The following is a 20908-nucleotide window of genomic DNA, read 5'->3' as shown; positions in this document are numbered from 1 at the left end:
CCATAATTTAAACTGTACTATTTCCATGAGGTCATTGTCATATTCGTAAAGAACAGAAAACAGAAACCGATGTCTAAGGTCACATGAAAACACCAATAGGGCAGAAATAGCACGTCCCGTCTGTATTAATATTATACACATGCATACTTAAAAAAAAACAAAAAAAAAAATACTTTACTAATGGTCAAGAAGCAAGTTCTTCATCAAACATAGTACATACAATACTCTGACAGCATGATAATTCAGACACAGCTAGAGAGTGTATACACTAGACAGATAAGAGAGATGAGAGGAAATAAGAGAAGGAAATCAACAGATGAACGATAAAAGCAGCAGAGAGATTAAATGATTCAAATTAAAACATTAGAGTGACAGATTTACAAAGAAAGCTAAAGAGAATGTAACTCTTGCAAGCTGGGACCGGCTCCAGGGCACATGTGGAATGAAGGGGTCTACAGAGATGTTTTTTAGGGATCTGTGAGGACTGTCAGACAGGGCAGCAGGAAAAACAAGGGTGTTTGGACAACGGGTCAAAAACGAATACACTCGCGCCCACGCACACATGAGCTAGACGCACATTCATACTGGAATAACGGCATGCGGTTTACTCCCACAGCGGTCACGCATGTGTATGGGGGAGGCAAAACAAGCTTGTTGTGTTAGTGAGGTCAGAAAGTCCCGATACTGTCCAGACAATGTGTGTGTTAGTGTGCATACAGTTAGATATTATCCAGGACGAGGCACTGGGCTCCAGGCAGAGGGGAGCGGGTTGACCTGAGGGTGGGTTACGGGTTCAGAGGTCAAAGGTGAAGTGCCATAACTTTGTCTGTGTGCGTGTTAATGACGGCCTGGAGCCACTGATGCAGTTTAACATCATGCGTAAATGTGCATTATCCATCTCTTTTCAAAAACAAAAAGAGACACAGAAAAGATGTCTTCGGCTCCTGATGTATCAGTACGGAGAATTATTTTGCTCTGTGGATGTAATGTAATGAGAAATTTAATGAGAAACAGTGTCAAAGATAAAAAAGAATACATTTTTAAACATCCTAGAAAAGAAAAACCACCTTTATTCTCTTGGTGGAATGACTGAAATCTTATATGACTGTTAAAATAATTTTAACAAATATATGGCTATACAGTAAGTGTATGTAAATAAATAGCTGTTTTTGCAAGAAATACAACCCCAAAATGTTTTATGCATCACATAATCATGCATTACTACCCATTTTCAATAATCTACTGACTTAAATACTTCATTTTTTTTATATCATTAAGCCTGTCAGTTCAAAAAAGCATATTTATGTATCTAGAGTCAAAATGAATAACTAAAAATTAATAATGCATTGTAAATATGAGTAGATGAGCCACATAAGCAATCATAAAACAGCCGATATACACAGCTGCATTTGTGACTGCTCTACCAGTTGATGTATTTTAACATTGATAGCATACTGTCATGTCACCCAGTCCTAAGCTACATATTGAGGATGAGCAGAAGGAGAAGGTTTAGAAAAGAAAAAGAGATCAGAGCTGAAGCCTTTCTTTGTAGAGTTCTGATAAGTAAACAGGATTCAAGCTGAGCTGAAGCAGAATGAATCCCTGATAGTGTGTGGGGTGGAGGAAGTCAAAGGTCACAGGTCCACTACTGTAGTATTAAGAGCACATTTACCACACAATTAATCAAATCTTCAGTCAGCCACTAACATCACTGCCCTTTGAAGGACCTCAGCAACACAGACCACCTGAAAAAATCTTACACCACATACATACATACAAGATAACACAAGCATCACTATTACTATAACTCACACTTATGGGCCATTTACATCCATCTCAGGTTATTCGATCACAAGTGGTCATGCAAGACAGACTGTTGGTTACAACTGCTAGTAACACACGTCTCTTGTGATCAGATTTCCAGGGGTCTCTGATTTTGTTACTACATACATCACTTGTCATTGTGCCTGTGTGTTGTTAAAGTAGCGCTGGGTGATACATCGTCATTCACAATATCCATAACAAACATTTGAGTAATTTTCAATATTTAGCTTGCATCTAGATGATCGAGTGCATGTTGCTGAAGTCTGCATACTCTGTGTTTCTGCATGAATGAGAGATTCATCATTCAAGTACATGTAACAGCTAATTTCTCAAGGAATATCATATAACCAAGATATGTTTTCATCCATGTTTTAATTCATACAGTACACAATTTCTGTTGTGCAGCACCTTATTTGACCACTAGATTACTAGATAACATTTTTGATAAGAAATTTGTATTAAATCATAAAACAAACCAGTTACAAGGAATGAATTTCATTCCTTATTAATGGAATGAAATATATATATTGTGATAAATATCACCAGTGAATGATACAGAAACTAAAATATTGTGATAATATTTTTGGCCATGTTGTATCTTGGTGGCACAATTCAATTTTCTTCACTAAATTTAAAAATGCACTTAAATAATACAACTCTGCTAAATAACTCAAGTGATTCTTTACCTAAAAACATGTTTGACACCATAATTGGAGTGTTTTGAAGAAAAAAAGAGACATTTAAGTATGAATATAATTACACACTCTGTATGCTGGGCTGTGAGGTAACGGGAAGGGGTGAAAGAGAGCACATGTTGACAGCTCTTCTTGACCACAACACCTTCTACAGCAAACACACTCTCACATACATTACACACATTCCCTGCCAGGGCTGCACACCAGCTGTACCAGACTCAAGGGCACGATGCCCACCTTTCCTCAGCTTTGTGTTAGCTTATTAACTCTAAGCTGTTCTTAGTGGGAACCATCTTAGTGGGAAAGCAGAAGCCAAAGAAACCCAACCTGTCAAAACTTACAGCCATAGTCAACAAATCAGTGCATTACTGTCATTAACTACAGCCAAGGCCATAGCTTTAGCAAGGACAGCTGGTCACCTGACAACTCCTGTTTTAAAAGATATATTATCCAGTCTGTGAATTCTCCACTGAACACAAGACGGATGAGCAATGTTGAAATACATAAATAAACACTAATAAATACATACCATAAGGCCTTTATCCTTCAAAATAAAATAAATCCAATATGGCAACCAAGGGAAGTGAAGTGATCATAAACTTAACTTAGCTAATATCAAACTGTATTGAAATCAATCATTATGAGTACCTAAATATCAATAAAAAGTTAAAACTATACTAAAAATATATTATTATAACCAATAATTGTTTACTGTTTATTTTTATTCTTTAATTAGAGTATCATTCTGTAAGCTTAGCAACATGTCAACATCAAACTCTGCTTTTTTTTTGTTTGTTGCTGCCAGTGTAGAGTGCTCCAAATCTGTCACTTATGAGCTTCCAATATAGTTGGGATCATGCTATCTGTGTAGGCAGTAGACAGCAAACTAGTTTTGGGAACAGGACCACAAGCTCAGTGCAGCAGGGTGAGGACTGGTTGGATGGACGCCTTTATTAACACTATACAGCTTTCCCGCACTGCGTCCCAGGAGGGTGAGAGAGGTAACCATAGACCTGAAGAATGAGCCTTTCTCATGCCAGTATTTGCAATAAAACATTTCATTCTGCGGTTTCAGAAATCCAGCATGCAAATATCAGAGGAAAAACATCAAATGGAAAATAAATTGAAATATAATAAACAAGGGGAGAGAGGAAGAAAAATAACTCATTTTATTCTCTGGAAATCGGGAAAATCAGAGATCCTGTTACAGTCGATGTTTAGAGTGCAAACAGAAACTAGCATGATTTTCTCAAGGCTGAATGCAGATATTTGATGTCCCACAGAGAGCCTTATAATTACAGAATATTGACTTTTGGAGGCACGCACGCACGCACACGCACACACACACACACACACACACACGCACACACGCACACACGCACACACACGCACACGCACACACACACACACAAAGTGGGTAACATTAAGACAGAAACTTCAAGAGACAAACTTCCATTCAACACTTAATAAAGAGGTATTTATATGCCTATGCAAGAAGACTTCTATGCCAAAAAAAGGCTGTATTCATTTGATCAAAAACAAAAGAGTTTTAAAATTGTATTCATCCAAAACTTTTGTATTGTTCACTTCAGGTTGAATTTAATCTCCTTTCTAAACTCTTTCAATTAATTTAAACATAAACTTGACAATTTGCCTAAAAATTTAAATTCTAGTATTTTACTAATTAATTTAAAAATTAATTTACTCATGTCATTCCAAACTTGTGTAGCCTACTTTCTTCTGAGAATGTTTAAAAATATATATTTATTGTCAATAGTCTCCAATTTCTGACCCAGTTGACTTTACAAAATATCTGTTTTTGTGTTCCGCTGAAGAAATAAAGTCATACCATTTTTTTGGGTGAACTATCACCTTTAATAAAAGCAGAGATGGAGCATGCATTAAGTAGTGCTGCTCTTTTATATAGCTTGGTTGCAAACAAGTGATTAGCATAATGTTTTACATGTTAGTAAACACCTTTTCCTTCTTTTTCCCCCGGAGCGATGATGATCACTGGAGAGCTGAAAATTTATAAGCTTGTGTGCTGATTGCTGTTTAGCTGTTTGGTGGTTTGGCTGATGTGGCCAGTCTGGCCTGCTTTAGCTTCATGTTTTTCCTGATTTGTTTTAATGAGTTCCTATGGGCTGAGCTTTCCCGCTGATCTCTTTACAGCCACAGGAACCAGAAACTCCATCAAAAACAGTCTGTGAAAACTAATAACGGACTAGTGAGAGGATATTAGTCTGGAACACACTTTTTTGCATGTTCTAGAGTGGTTAAGACATTTTGATAAGTTCAACTCTCTAATAAAACCTTTTTTAAGCCTCTATAAATACTTAATTTTGCCTTTTCTCCTCTCTCTTGGCTTGCTATCTTTCTACATTTCCTATTAAGGTCTCTGTCCTTTTTCTCTACCCACGTCTCCCTCATTCCCTCTGTCCTCTACATATTTGACCCTTAACCTGTGATGTGATGCACACGCGTGTATCCGCCCCAGACAGCCTCAGTGAAAGCATTTCCTTTTCATTTTTGCATCCTCAGATAGCTAAACACCCACTGGAGTACTCCGATCCAAGATGCCTCACAACTCTACTGATGCTTAAAGAATCTCTCTGTTTTTCCCCAAAGCCAAACACAGGGTGTTTACTGAGAGCTGTGGCTAGTTAGGCTGTTTAGACTGTTTACTCACTTACTCACTGCACCTGCAGACACCAGAGTAAACTATAGAGAGTACAGTACTAACAGCAGGACACAAACACCAAGCTAAAAGTAACCAGTAGACATTAATTTACATTAAAATGAAATACTTGAAGCCATAGAATGAAAAACTGGATTTAACTTTGCCATAATTGAATAATAACAGTTCTGTACATGGAAATGACATACCGTGAGTCTCAAACACCACTGTCTCCTCCTTCTTATGTAAATCTCATGACTAACAACAGAATATATATTCTAGAGTAAAGAGTGATATAACTGGAGAAGGAGTGCTAGAATACGTTCCTGTGAAATCTATTCAATGTCCAGGAGCTTTATACTGTATAATTACTGCCACAGAACAGAGCCAACAGTAAATATCTAAAATAAATAAATAAATAAAACTTTATTCATGGATTATCCAGCTCCAATATTAATGGAGCTGGATACTTCAGAGTGTGTAACTGACTTAAAATGATTTCCAGTGATCTTCTAAGATTCAAGGTGCTGTTTGAGCAAATATTGACCATCCATGAACACTCAAACAGTATGTACAAGACAAAGAGAAAGACAGTGAAGGAGAGACCTACAGAAATCACTTAATATTTGACTCTCACAATAGAGTTATGTAACATACTGCATTGGGGATGTCATAAATCAGAACTCTATAGCCTGTTATTAACAGATCAGTGAGCTGTGTGATTGGCTAACCTGCAGGAGGAGTCTCTCAAAAGCAAGGCAGGCATCCCAGCGCGGGAGGGCAGGATGACGGAGAGCTTGAGCAGTAGCCAGTCCCAGCTGTAGGACCCCACTGTGACTTTCCAGAGCCCCCCAACTGTCCCGAAACAACTGCACATATGAACAAAGTTGTTCGGCTGAAACCCGCCCTGAGAAAGAGAGAGAAAAACATAAGCATCTTATTTAAGCTGTCTTAATTCAACAGTTACACAAAACAACATCCAGTCATTCTGAATTCAGTGTTTAATTTCAATTGTATCTTTGGTGTCAAACAAAACTTCAAACACTGTTTGAAATCCAGAAAAAAAAAAAAAAAAAAAAAAAAGTACTTCAGTCCCCATCAATGCAAATCTGTTGGCAACACACAAATGTACAGGGCGCGCTCGCACGCACACACACACACGTTGGTTTTTGTGGTTTATGGGGACTCTCCATAGGCGTAATGGTTTTTATACTGAACAAACTGTGTGTGCTATTGCCCTACACCAACCCTACACCTAAACTTAGCCCTCACAGGAGACTTTGTGCATTTTTAGATTTTGAAAAAAAAAACAAAAAACAAAAAAACACACCATTTAGTATGTTTTTTTTTTAAGCCTTTTGAATTACGGGGACATAGGCAGTGTCCTCATAAACCACCTTCATATTGTAATACACACACACACGTCATCCTGTAGAACAGTTTCTTCAATGTGTTATGAACTCATAAACACTTATGATATTACAGCAATCCATAATATTACTACTAGGAAATAACTCAACATAACTCAGTGTACGTGTTCAAGTTAATTTGCGAATGTATGTTTAGTTGTAACAATTTAAACAAAAACTATAATGTAGTACTAAGTAAAACCATGTTTACTATGCGAGTATCTAGGATGCCCAAATTGTAAATGAATCATTCTTTTGAAACGGTTCATTTTCCTAATTTGATCAAGCTGATTCACAACTAAAGCACAAAATGCCTCAGGAGAAACTCTGGGAACTATGCTTTGGACTGAAGTACAAACTTGGAAGAAAAAAAGGGAATCGTCCTTTTGAAGCAGTTCAAATGAACTGATTCACCAAAATTATTTGAACTTCCTAATGCCATTCAAAGCAAGAGTTTAGTACGTTTTACTTAAACAGAATAATACTTAACAGACACAATGTACACACTGACACAATTGTTTCTGAAATTGAAATTTATGCATCAACTGAAAGCTGAATAAATAAGCTTTCCATTGATATATGGTTTGTTAGGATAGGACAACATTCAGGCCGAGATACAACTATTTGAAAAACTGGACTCAAAAAATCAAGGGTGCAAACAAAATACTAATAAATACTGAGAAAATTTCCTTTAAAATTGACCAAATTAAGTTCTTAGCAAAGTATATTTTCTACTTATCAAAAAATTACTTTACTTAATATCCTAATGAATTTTGGCATAAAAGAAAAATCGATAATTTTGACCCAGACAATGTATTTTTGGCTATTGCTACAAATATACCCCAGCGACTTAAGACTGGTTTTGTGGTCCAGGGTCACATATATGAGATACAGGCCAAAAATTCACTGCCCTCCAAAAGTTTGGAAATGCCCTAGAAAAGTAGGGTTTTGGACAATATTGGCATGAATCCTTTTTAATTTGTGATAATTTTGCACTTATAAGGTACAACACAAACTATGAAAACATATTTTATTACATAAACAGTTTATAAATAGAAAAAACTAAAATTTTCGATTCATCAAAATATCCACCATTAGCAGCTATTACAGCTCTGCATAATCTGGGCATCCGAGCAGTCAGTTTATTCAAACATTGACTTGATACTGTATATTACTACTCCAAGCCTCCTGAAGGATTGCCCAAAGATGATTCACACTGGTTGGACACTTCTTACAGACATCGTGGTCCAGTTCCTCCCATAGTAGCTCAATTGGGTTGAGGTCGGGTGATTGTGGAGGCCATTCCATGACAGACATGATGCCAGCTGACTGTTTCCACTCTAAATAGGATTTGCACTGCTTGGAAGTGTACTTGGGGTCATTGTCTTGTTGGAAGTTTTAGGATGGTTGGGGTGTGAACTTTTGGAGGGCAGTGTATAAGTGTAGACTGATATATCTCTCACTCAAAGTGTTTGTATGTGGTCAGTCTCTACTAAGCTCATTTATTACATTGGCATGTTTCAGCCAAAAACACTCCAACACAGAAACACATCCTCACTGACCCTGGTGTTCCCTTAAGGGAGCTTGCAAAGACAGGAAGAGATGGTGAGAGGGAAAGAAAGGGATTTCGTGTTTAACTGTTACCCTTTTAGCTGATAAATATAACTTAGCTTTTAAATTAACAAATTTTTCCATATATAATTTGTTTGATCTAATAGAAAAAAAAACATCTGTACAATTACATCATATAATTCATGCTCAAATTTCTAAAGACAAATGATTCAAACACAGAAAAATAAGGGGGTGGGTGGAGGCGGGGAGCATTTCAAGACAGTGAGGAGGTCTGAGGGACCCAGAAAGTCTGAGGGTGAGGGGGGGGGAGGATCACATTAACTCATAGAGTCAAATCACTATGTTGATGCTAGGGGTGTGTGATATGACGATTTTTGATCGTGGACGATAAATTATTTGCGTGTGTTTTAAAGCCTTGCCGGTTAAACTTTTCATTCACACGCTGGTCTGACGCGCACTTTTTCTGACCCGGACACCCGAAGCGCGCAAACTAAAAAGCCTGTCTAACAGCGCCTGATTTCTCAACTAAGTTATCTTTTGAGCTAATACTGTAAAAACACACAAGGCTTATATACAGACTCAGTTGGTTATGTCTAAAATGAAAGTAAGCAGATGAGAGAAACGGATGCGTGCCTGTATATTAGACAGTACTAAACATGCAGCCGACTGTCATTAAAGGGACAGTTCACCCTAAAATTTAATTTCTGTCATTATTTACTCACTCACATTTTGTCCCAAACCTGTATTAATTTATTTCATGAGCTGAACACAAAAGGAAACTCGTTTGGCTGTACTGCTCAGACAAAATAATAAAACCAACATGATAAAGAATCGTGATAAAATCGTGAAATTGGGAGTATATCATGTGCACCAATGCAGCCAATGTTTTCTTTAATCCAGCCAAATGCACATACACACACAAAAGAGACAGAAAGAGCACAAACAGAATGAAAGTAGGCTTGAAAATTACTAGAACAAGCCACGCACCAACAGCAAAAATCAGGCAGACATCCAGAAAGCGGTTACGTGATAGAAGATTGAGATTGAATCATTGGCGGGCTGAGCATAGAGCCCTGTGGTTCCCCTGAAGGTCATTTTCTTAAGATGACAGATTCACAAGATGATTCCAACCCCATTACAGCCCAAATTTCACAAACGTACAATTCCCTGGTATTTTGTAACCATGCCTCTTGAGAAACACTTACTTCTATCTCTGAACTCTGTGTATTTTATTTAAAATTTGAAATTGAGGAAATCACAAATGTTAGTAAGACATCAGGGAGTAGAATTAGGACACGCACACCATACTGTGCTCCTGCAGATAAAAGTCAAACTCTAAGTGGAGGCGAGGGGTACAACAGACCTCCAAAACTGCAATAAAATCTGGATGTGCAAGTCTGGAGATGGTTTATGGGTCTAGAACCTTTTCCAATTACTGTAAACGAATTGGCTAAAAATCACTGTAGGGCAGAGAGCAAATGCATAAGAAAACTGTTTGACAACAAGCAAAATGAAGAGACAGTCGGGGGGTCATTCAAAAAGGCACAACCACCAACCCCATAAACCCATTTTCTCAATAATGAACACTTTTCCAGCTCATTTGTATGTAATGAATCAGGGGAAATGTAGTCCTCTGATGTCCATGACCACATTCTGTGAGTGGCTGGGTTAGGGAAAATGGCGGCACGGTCTAGAAAGACCAGTCAAATTTTGCCAGCTCATAAGATAATGTTGAGAAAATGAATTTTGTTCCAGAAATATCTAAAGACTTAAAAGGGCTATTGTAGATTGAGTCAGCTTTAGAAAGCTCTAGCAAAATACCCAAGAATCACTCAGCATAATTTGTCGGGCACAGCTTCATCAGGAAAAAGAGAGAGAGTGAGTTCCAAGCAGACCAACAGTTGGAAGAGAAATAAGTGAGACACGGAGCACTAACCATCACACGACCATGAAATAAGGGCTGAACGTACATAAACAGACACAGTGAAGCGATGACCCACAGTATGTACACGCAGACAAGCACACTCACAGTGAAAAAAGACCACCACATGAGTTCACATACATGCAATAATAAAGACCACCAGAGCCCATACTCATATTTTATGACAGCCCATCAGAATAATGCATCTGATGCTACAAGATGCAAGAAGCAAAACAAAATTTATAACAGCTGTGACAGCATTGCAAAGAAAAATACTCTCTCTGTGTGTGTGTGTGTGTGTGTGTGTGTGTGTAACTTGTTCTGTTTGATACGCAGTATGATTGTTCTGGCACTGTAAAAGTTCTGTTGGCTTGAAGATCAGGAAATAACTGTGATCCATTGAGAAAGACTGGCTGAAGTTTCTGTACTGTAAGAGTGCGAGTGCTTTGGAAGAACAGCCCTGTGTGTTGTTGAATCAGAACTGTTTAGCAATATAAACCCACATTGGCATGATATTTCTCTTACTCTCCTAAACATACACACATTGACAAATGTGCATGCTATCACACTAACCAGAAGGGCACTCGCTTCATAGGATTTGACAGTTAAATGTGCAAACAAACAGACAGAAACAGCAAAAAAGGGTTGTCTTGTTTACATATTTAAAAACATAAATGAGATTACCTGCAATGAGTGCGTCAGTTAGTTAGAGGTTAGTCACACCGTCAGTTAGAGGTTATGGTCCAATGAACTTGCCCTGTCATTTAGGGTGTATGCTTTGCTGGTTGACAGATGAGAACTATTAAAATGTTGCACTAAAGTATAATAAAACTGTTCAACTAAACCGACACTGGTAGAAAGCTATTGCACTAATGCTGCTGAACTAAACTAACCAAAACAGGTAGAAAAGATTGTATAACCAAAACTACTGATCTATCTAATCAAATCTAGTGAAAAACAACTCTTGCACTAAACTGTTGAACTAAACTAGCTAAAACTAGTGGAAAGCTGTCAAACTAAACTAAATTGGCTTGGTGGAAAACCTTTCAACCATTCAAACTGGTTAAAACAGTTATATTAACATGGTTGGACTTAAACTGATGAGTTAAACTAAGGGCCAGATTTACGATTACTTTTATCAGCTTGCGCCAGCACAAACTCATTTGGTGTTAAAAAAGTACTGTCAGGATTTACTAAAGACATGCAGTGGGAAATTATGGCATTAAAATTAAGGCATTGACAGCTATTTTTGCAAATCAGCTTATTGAATATGCATTTTTAGGAGTTTCCCTTTCGATCAGTAAATTTATTGGAGAAGAGTATTTAAATGAATCACACAACAGGATTTACTAAGATTTGCACTCGTCAATTCACTGATGGTATCTGCGGCATTATTTAACGTCCAAAAATGCATGTCTTGACGCAGGCGGTAATTTGTACTTCTCTTGGTAGATTGCGCTGAAATGAGATGTTGCATCGGTGTTCTTTATTGTGCACCTCAGTAAATCACTCACAGAATTTTCCCCTCTCATCTGCACTTTTATGGAATTGTGCTCTAATGCTAATAAAGTAAATCTGGCCCTAAAACTGCAGAAAAAAATGCAAAGCTAAAACTGAGTAAAAAGTTGTTAGTGTACACTACATCTGTTGAACTAAACTAGTTAAAACTGTACTAACTAACTGAACTAACTAAACTAAAAAATAAAAACTTTTCCTCTATATTGTTGAAATATACTAACTTTAACTGATGAATGTAACACCAACATTGTTAAACTAAACAAATTAAAACAGTTGTAAACTGTAACTTTTAGACTAAAAATGTTAAAAGTAAAAATGGTCAAGACAAAACTGTCCAGCTAAACTAAAACAAACACTGCAGGAACAGGCAAACTAAAACTTTAGTTTTTCCACATAAGTCTTCTACTCTATACTCTTCAACACTCTATTCCCACTGATTATAGTTATTGTGTCTGTGTGTATTTAAGAGCCCTCTGCATGTTTTACATGCCTGCGAGTATTTTTACCCCTCATTTCAGACTCTACTGCTTAACTTATGAACAGCAGAGCACCTCTAGAACATATGTGTGTGTAAACATGATCCCGCATGAGGTTCATATTTCCTCAGTGGCCACATGGGCGTTCTACCCATCTGTAGTACTGCTCGCTGAATGAAGGAGGTGCTGTGGGTCTTTGTCTAAAAGCCACTGAATCTTACTGGCCCCCGTCTCCTTGTTCCTCTTTTCTTTGTCTTCAACACTGAATCTCTCTCTATTGTTCACTATGTTTGTCATGGCTACTGATGTAAAATCTATAGTAAAAAGTTTTTGAATATACACTTTTGTCTTGTTATACAGTATTCTGCAGCATCACACACAAACGGTAAAAAAGCTCAATAAAATGTACATGAAAGTTCTATAAAGCCACAGGAGGTTCTTTTTTTGGGCACAATGCCTAATTTGTATTCTGGCAGCAATTAAAAGTTCACAGCATTGCTGTCATCGGCGGGTAAATTTACCTTTACTAATTAAATATAAGCTTTGGATTTCTGGATTCACACTGATTCTGAGCCAATAATCCTGAGGTGTTCTGAGTATTTTAAAGGGATAGTTCACCCAAAAAAGAAAATTCTGTCATTAAAGTCATGTTTTCTTTGGGCACAAAAAGTATTCTAGTAGCTTCATAAAATTACAGTTAAACCACTGATGTCACATGGACTATTTTTACAATGTTCTTACTGTGTTTTCTAGGAACATTTCAGTTACATTGCTGTCTATAGAGGGTCAGAAATCTCTCGGATAGCATCAGGAATATCATAATTTGTGTTCCGAAGGTGAACAAAGGTCTTACGTGTTTGGAATGACATGAGGATGAGTAATTAATGACAGAATTTACATTTTTGGTATGTTGGTAGGGAATAGGTTCTGTAGTTTAAATGTGGGTGTGGCCTTACCTAGACTCATTTTGATTGGTAGGTTCTCTTTGCTGGCTGCCTCGACCAGTTGTCTCCTCACTTCCATCACTGCCTCCTTTTGCTTAGCAACCAGCATTGTCTCCCATAGCAACCGTGCAGTGGCAGATCTGTGGAAAACAGGCCAGGTAATAAGGACACACCCTCTTTTATTTATAATTCACATTACCCATAAATGCAAGAGATAGAAGAGAAAAGACTTCAGAACAAAAGCCAAAAATTAAATTTAAATAAGACGTTAATAATATATGTAATACTGATATCAATTATTATCAAAAACCACAGTGATTTAGAAGCCAGTGTTTTATTGTATTTGATTTATTTAGTACTTTTACAAAACAAAACCATGTGATGAATTGTTGTGTAGAATTGGTGATGATTTGATTTGACCCTGAGGGGTTGCAAAAGAGTTTAGCAAAAGAGGGTTGCCCAAAGAACGAGAAGATCTTTCACAACAGTGTTTCTCTGTCCAACGATATTCAGTACTACTACTGGATGAAAAAGAGCTAACAATATCAAAAACTTTAAGAAAGCTAAAAACAAAACAAAAAATTAATGTGTCAGTGGATGTGAAGTTGTTGCATCAGAATTTGGGGTAACCTGGATTAAGCTTTTTGCTCTAGGGCTGTTTTTCCATGAATGCAGGTCCACAAACTCCTATGTGCTCTTGAGGGAACTTCAGAGGGGTTGTGAGTCGATGAAAACCAAATAAAATATCATGTAAAACAGTATTTGATGTTTTGGGTTGGTTTTTTGTGTAGTTTGGAAACCTTTTGGTTAGCATTCAGTTCTTAAAAGAGTAGTTTATTTCCAGAATAAAAATTTCCAGATAATTTACTCATCCCCATGTCATCCAAGATAGGGCTGTGCAACTAATCACATGTGATTCTCATGAGCAGCTTGTCAGTAAAGCCGGTTCCGTGATTGGCGGTGAATCTCCATCACCTGCTTTCAAATGGAGCGGCAGTTAATATACAGGGCCACAGTTCACTGACATTATCGGGTTCATTATCGCAGATGAATCGCATTCGATTATGAACGCGATACGCGTAGCTTGTCAATGAACTACGGCTCTGTGTATCGACTGCTGCTCCATTTGAAAACAGGTGATGGAGATTTACCGCCAATCACGGAGCCAGGTTTACTGACGAGATGCGCATGAGAATCGCATGCGATTAATTGCACAACCCTAATCCAAGATGTTCATGTCTTTCTTTCTTTCTTTGATCGCAGATAGAAATGAAGGTTTTTGAGGAAAACATTCCAGGATTTTTTTTCATATAGTGGACTTCAATGGCGGCCAGTGGGCTGAATTTCCAAATAGCAGTTTCAATGCAGCTTCAAAGGGCTTTACACGATATCAGCCGAGCAATAAGGGTCTTATCTAGAGAAACAATCACTCATTTTCTAAAAAAAAAACTAACAAAAAAAACTATTTATACTTTTTTTAACCACAAATGCTCATCTTGCACTGTAGCTCTGTGACGTGCGACTTCACGCTTTACATTTTCACGTTGGAAAGCTCACGCACGGTTAGTTCTTCATCTGTGTACATCGGTTCAAAACAGTAGGGTAGGGCGAAAAACTCCATCTCATTTTCTCCTCCAATTTCAAAATTGTCCGGCATTGCTGTTTTACATTTTTTATAAAGGGCGTTTGACTTTCTTTGCATGTCCGCTTTGTAAACACTGGTCGGTACTTCTGCCAACGTCATGCGTGACCTTTCCAACATGACTACGTAATGTGTGAGGTTGATCTAGTGCAAGATGAGCATTTATGGTTAAAATGAATATCAATTTTTATTTTTTAGAAAATGACCTATCATTTCGCTAAATAATACCTTTATTTCTTGGCTCTGATCGTGTAGCCCCCATTGAAACTGCAATTTGGACCTTCAACCCATTGGCTAACATTAAAGACCAATATATAGGGAAAAACCCTGGAATATTTTCCTCAAAAAATTATTTTTATCTGAAGAAAGAAAGACAAGTGAGTAAATTATGAGGACATATTTATTCTGGAAGTGAACTAATCCTTTAAACCACTGTACATCCTTTAACTTGACATGGCATCTTAAAAACGTGGCACCCAAGAAGCAGTCATATCACAACAGCAAAAGACAATCCATTAAGTGTGTGTTTACATAGAACAACAATTAAAAACAGTGTAGATTGACACTAGAACATGTCCCCAGTCTTTCTGTCTTGCTCTGTTGACTATTCATCATTTTCTCCTACCCATTTCTCCTGCCCATCCATCAGGAGTAAACAGCTCCATCTTAAGTAACTGTACAACCATTATTCAGCAAGGGTTTCTCAAATGATCTCCTCTTATGACGTGATAATGAGGCATCATCATTCCGTTCTTCATCACTGGTTCCTCCTCTTCCTGTCTTTAATCATCTGCTGTATTGTGTGTGCGTGTGTGTTCCGGCTTATGTGCTGCTTGTCATATTAATCAGACATTGGAAACTTCACACAAACTCTTGATGAGAGAACTGACAGAATAAAATGAAATCATGGGGGGTGGGCAGCCTGAGAAAACACATCATGCGAATAAGCAGAATTTTGAGGAAAGGACAAGAGGAGAAGAAGAGTAAAAGACAGAAAGTGAGGGTGCAGGACATGAAATAAGGGAAAGAAATGCGAACGAGGCAGAGGAGAGACACAATGGAGGGTGGGGGTGTTTTACTGACACTGAAACCAAATGTTAAACCTGCTCTGTTTTTCTTTTGCTCTTTTTGCTTTTCCTCTCTCCCTCTGTCTATTTCTCTCTCTCCCTTTCTAACAGTTGCCATGTGTTCTTAGCTGTAATGTGTTCCAGACAGAGTTTTGGCAGTGCTAGAGAGAGGCCTGACTCCATTACTCCAAAAACGAGACAAATAGTGGGGGAACAAAAATGAGGAGGACAAAAGCCTACGTAATAAACATGGGGCTTGTTGTTCTAAAGCGCAGACTTGTGTTGGGAATTACGAGTGGAGGGACAGTACAAAAACATGGCAGATAACGCAAGAACGCGAACTGGCTCAGTAATCTGGAGATATGTGAAATGTGACCAAAAAAAGGGGGAAAATTGGAGAAAAATAAGATCACATGATGGGCTGGTCACACTTCCTTGCCGAATCTTGCGAAAGCAGAAAAAGAGTTACATTTTTAACAGACTGTAAAAGCAAGGAATGCTGAGCCCATCGTGTTTTCAGATTACACTAGATTAAGCACCATGAAAGTAATCTAAAACAACAGATGAGAAAATAATGAAGGTGTTTCAGTCAAAAGTCAGGACACACTTCAGTGAATCTATGTTTCCTATGATCGTAAAAACCTTTCCATCTGAAGTCTTATGCTTAAAGGCTTAACATTAGCTTAAGTAAAAGTAATTTAAAATACATTAGATGAGTTTAACCAACAAACAAACAAAAAAATAAAAGAAAAGAGTTTGGCCAGCAAAAGCAAAACAAAACAAGAAATGAGTTTAACAAGCTAAGAAAAATAAAATAAAATGTGTACGTGTGTGTGTGTGTGTGTGTGTGTGTGTGTGTGTGTGTGGGGTGGGGGGGTCATGAATTGCATTGGCAATGGCAAGTGAAGGGAAAGCAGTCAACAAATATCCAGCATGTGAACTCCTTCAAAAGCTAAACTATAAGATAATTTTGACATTTTCTGGTCAATACATAATTCCCATATTCACTTTGTGGAAATTCATAGTTTGGATGTGGAAAATAGCCTACAGTAAGAATGACTAGGTTTTGAGTGGTAGTAAATACAGTCTACATCAAGGCATCTTAAAGATATCTTTAATGGACGAGTAGATGAACCTAGAACCTTCAACAAAAACAAATCTTTGAAACTCGGTCAAGTATGTTACATGTTTGTGGGTAGGTAGTGTGTCCGGTGCAATGAGGCTGAACTGATTCTGCATATCGTAAACATATGCACACATAGTCAGCGTAGTTTACATGCCAGAGTTAAGACTGGACCCTCTCTGTGTGCATGTGTATGTGGATTCTGCGTGTATTCCAGGAAGATGAGGGGTCCGCTTGGAATGTTTCGGAGGGGCAACATGGTTCCAATTTACCCCAAAACCTCCCCCTTCTTTACTCCTGCAGTGTTCCCTAGGCTCGACGTCCTGACAAGGGGGTTCAGTGAGTTTGTATATGATCGTTTGTGCTGCATTAGTACTCTAACCTATGGAGGGCAGTGTTGGTCTGCAAAGACAAAATATTTATTAACCATTCCCGCCACAACCTCCTTGTGTGTGTGTGTGTGTGGTAGGTAGGGGAAGTTCAGGGTTCCTGGAAACACATGACTGAGCACTTAAGAATGGACTTCAACTGACTAAGTATGCCTGAACGCCTTAAGATCTGACTTTATACATGCACAGACACTAAATTGCATCCAAAATTGTTCCAAAATGTGATTAACAATAATTACATGCCGTTTCTCAATAATGTTTCGGGTGTGTTGTAATGTAACATGCACTTTAAATAAAATCCAAAACATTGAGCCAATGTTACACCCGCAATTTTATACAGATGTGATGTTATGATGCCATAATCGTTGTGATGGGCAGATTGATTTAGTAGACAGTGATTAAGTCTGTGTTTATCAACAACAGGAAACAAACAACCCCCACTCGTTAGCAGCATTCAATACAGGTCAGTTATTCTTCAATTACGCCCACTTCCAGGACTAATGATACTATGCACACATATGCTTGCACACACAAGGAGACCTGGCAGACTCTCCATGGGTGAGGTGTGTGTTTTTCCGTGCTCATTATAATCTGTAACAGGACTCTGAGAGAAATAAACAAAACTAAAAATAAGAAACAAAAGCAAGCAGAAACCTGGATTCATCATCTGAGAAACAACGAGAGCACACACACACACAGTTCAGGTTTTTTTTCCTGTCAGGGTTTGATAAAGGAAAGAGCAAAGGAAATAGAAGGGCAAAAAGTTTCTTAAATCTGAAAAGTATCTCCAAAGAGAGCCTGCCATTTTCACTTCAAAGACAAATGCCATCCGTCTCTTAAAGAGATTGGAGAATGACTGTTATGTAAGCGTCATTTGGAGAAGTACCGGAGATGGCAAACAAAGAGACTTGGGTTGTTTCTAGCCTTTAGATCCGTAGAGAATGAGAGTATGTAATTGGCGGTTTTCATTGAGTGAAGTGAAGTGACATACTGCCAAGTATGGTGACCCATACTCGGAATTTGTTCTCTGCATTTAACCCATCCAACGTGCACACACACAGCAGTGAACACACACACACACACCGTGAACACACACCCGGAGCAGTGGGCAGCCATTTATGCTGCGGCGCCCGGGGAGCAGTTGGGGGTTCGGTGCCTTGCTCAAGGGCACCTCAGTCGTGGTATTGAGGGTGGAGAGAGCGCTGGACATTCACTCCCCCCACCTACAATCCCTGCCGGCCCGAGACTCGAACCCGCAACCTTTGGATTACGAGTCCGACTTCTCTAACCATTGGGCCACGATAACTGAAGCTGAATATTTAATCTTTTGGCTTGGTTTGATGTGGTTTTAACAGGTATTTTAGTGAACCCAGTGAGATCTAGCCATAAAACTGCCTCTCTGTTGCAATTAGCATTCAGGTCTCCACATCATCAATTATTTTACTGTGATAAAACACAGTCAAAACAGTAATTTCATAATAATTTTAAATAACTTTTTTGCTCTTCTTAAAAATTTTAAAATATAATTTATTTCTGTGACAGGAAAAAAAAGTAGTCATTACTCCAGTCTTCATGATCCTTGAGAAATCATTCTATATGCTGATTTACTGCTCAAGACATTTCTTATTATACCCATGTTGAAAACAGTCATGGTGCTTTTTTTTGGAAACCACGTTTGTTTAGGCGTTTTTGATAGAACAGCATTAAAAAGAACAGCATTTATTTGAAATAGAAAACATTTGTAATATTATAAATGTCTTTACTGTCACTTTTGAACAATTGAATGCATCCTTGCTTATAAATAAATAATCATTCTTTCTGACCTCAAACATTTGATTGCAATACAAATATAAACATATATACAGAAATGCTAATTGTAACTATATTTACTGTTTGATTTTTGTGTTGAATGGTTCAATTAAATTTACATGAAAAAAAGAAGGAGGTACGCACATCCAAGAGTATCTCGATCAGGTGCAAGATCAAAAAGTGATCAGAAAAAGTAGAAAAAAGATCTGCACACTGTTAATCCCTAAATTTACAGACATCAATTAAGTTTACAGACATCAATTAAGTTTATAGACATTTTTAGTGGCTATCATCTCTCTCCATAAAGATAAGTACCATTCTGCTAAAATCTTTAAGCTAAAAATGCTACACATAAAAGCAACATCCTGTTACATAAATCTAAAAAAGACTGGCGCACACACAAACTCACACAAAAATACACATTGCAAATCTCTCTCATCTGTGGCTCATTTTGTTTCATGTGAGACTCCCTGAGCGGAAGATAAATCCCAGAGAGCAGAAACTAACCTTTAACACACAATGAATGGGAGCACAGTCACAGGTTCAGGAGCAGCTGCTGGCGCACTCACAGCCCACTGGGGGTTTAAAGTTTCTGCATGTATCAATACTGCATGTCTTCATCTCATTTAAATCTACTTATTCTTCCAGCTCCATTACAAATAGATTGACTTGACAATCAGTACAGCCGATTGTCAAGGAGAGGAGAGGAGAGGAGAGGAGAGGAGAGGAGAGGAGAGGAGAGGAGAGGAGAGGAGAGGAGAGGAGAGGAGAGGAGAGGAGAGGAGAGGAGAGGAGAGGAGAGGAGAGGAGAGGAGAGAGACAAAATGACAACAGGAGCAGAGGACAGAAAAGATTAGGAGAAAAAAAAACAAGTTGAGAAGAAATGAGAAGATGAGAGACAAGCTAAGGCACAAACTGAGATGAGAAGAAATGGGAAGAGACAAGATGATGAGAAACAAACCAAAATGAGAAGAAATCAGAAGATGAGACACAAGAGGAGAAGACATTAACTAACATGAGAAGAGAAGAAATGAGATGAGATCGGGAGACACAAGAAGAGGAGACACAAATCGAGATGAGAAGAAATGAGATGAAAAGAACAGACAAGATAAGACAAACTGAGATGGGAAGAAATGAGATAAGAAGAGGAGACACAAGATGAGAAGACACAAACTGATATGAGATTGTAGAAGAAATCAAAAGGAGATCAGAGGAGAAAAATAAGATGAGGAGGCACAAACTGAGATTAGAAGAAATGAGAAGAGACAAGATGATGATAAACAAACCAAGCTGAGAAGAAATAAAAAGAAGAGAAACAAGATGGGGAGACACAAATCAAGATGAGTAGAAATGAGAAGAGTATACACAAGAGAAGAAGACACAAACTGAGATGAAATGAAGAAGATATAAAAAGGAGATGACAGGATAATAAATATGAGGGGGCACAAACTGATATGAGAAGAAATGAGAAGAGAAGAACAGAGACAAGATTATAAAACAACCTTAGATGAGATAAGGAGAAAAGAGAAGAGAAAAGATGAGGAGGCACAAACTGAGATGAGAAGAAGTTGAGATGGAGATGAGATGAGATGAGAAGAAGATGAGGTGAGATATGCTATAGCTTTCCTATAGCTCAAATGGTAGAGCATGGCGCTAGCAACGCCAAGATCATGGGTTCGATTCCCAGGGAAAGCAAGAGCTGATAAAATGTAAAAAACTGTAACTTGAATGCAATGTAAGTCGCTTTGGATAAAAGCGTCTACTAAATGCATAAATGCAAATGTAAATATGGAGTCGAGGAGAGGGGAGATGAGACAAGGTTAGATAGGATAAAAAAAAGCT

The 20908-nt window shown here is 38.0% G+C and overlaps 1 protein-coding gene across 1 annotated transcript in view; it reads right to left on the bottom strand.

Annotated features, from left to right (window-relative positions):
* Positions 1-20908, bottom strand: part of LOC306843827 (sec1 family domain-containing protein 2-like) — a 114277-nt gene that overhangs the window by 85578 nt on the left and 7791 nt on the right. Inside the window, exons 3-4 of the mRNA XM_079375510.1 lie at positions 13049-13176; positions 5928-6103 (exon numbers count right to left, since the gene is read on the bottom strand). Of these exons, the coding sequence (XP_079231636.1) occupies positions 5928-6103; positions 13049-13176 (304 nt within the window). The remainder of the gene's footprint in view (positions 1-5927; positions 6104-13048; positions 13177-20908) is intronic.

The sequence above is a fragment of the Barbus barbus genome (assembly GCF_936440315.1).
Source record: "Barbus barbus genome assembly, chromosome: 24".
In the NCBI taxonomy this organism is placed as follows: domain Eukaryota; kingdom Metazoa; phylum Chordata; class Actinopteri; order Cypriniformes; family Cyprinidae; genus Barbus; species Barbus barbus.
The sequence above is the reverse complement of the archived record's forward strand: the minus strand, read 5'-3'. Positions and strand labels throughout refer to the sequence as shown.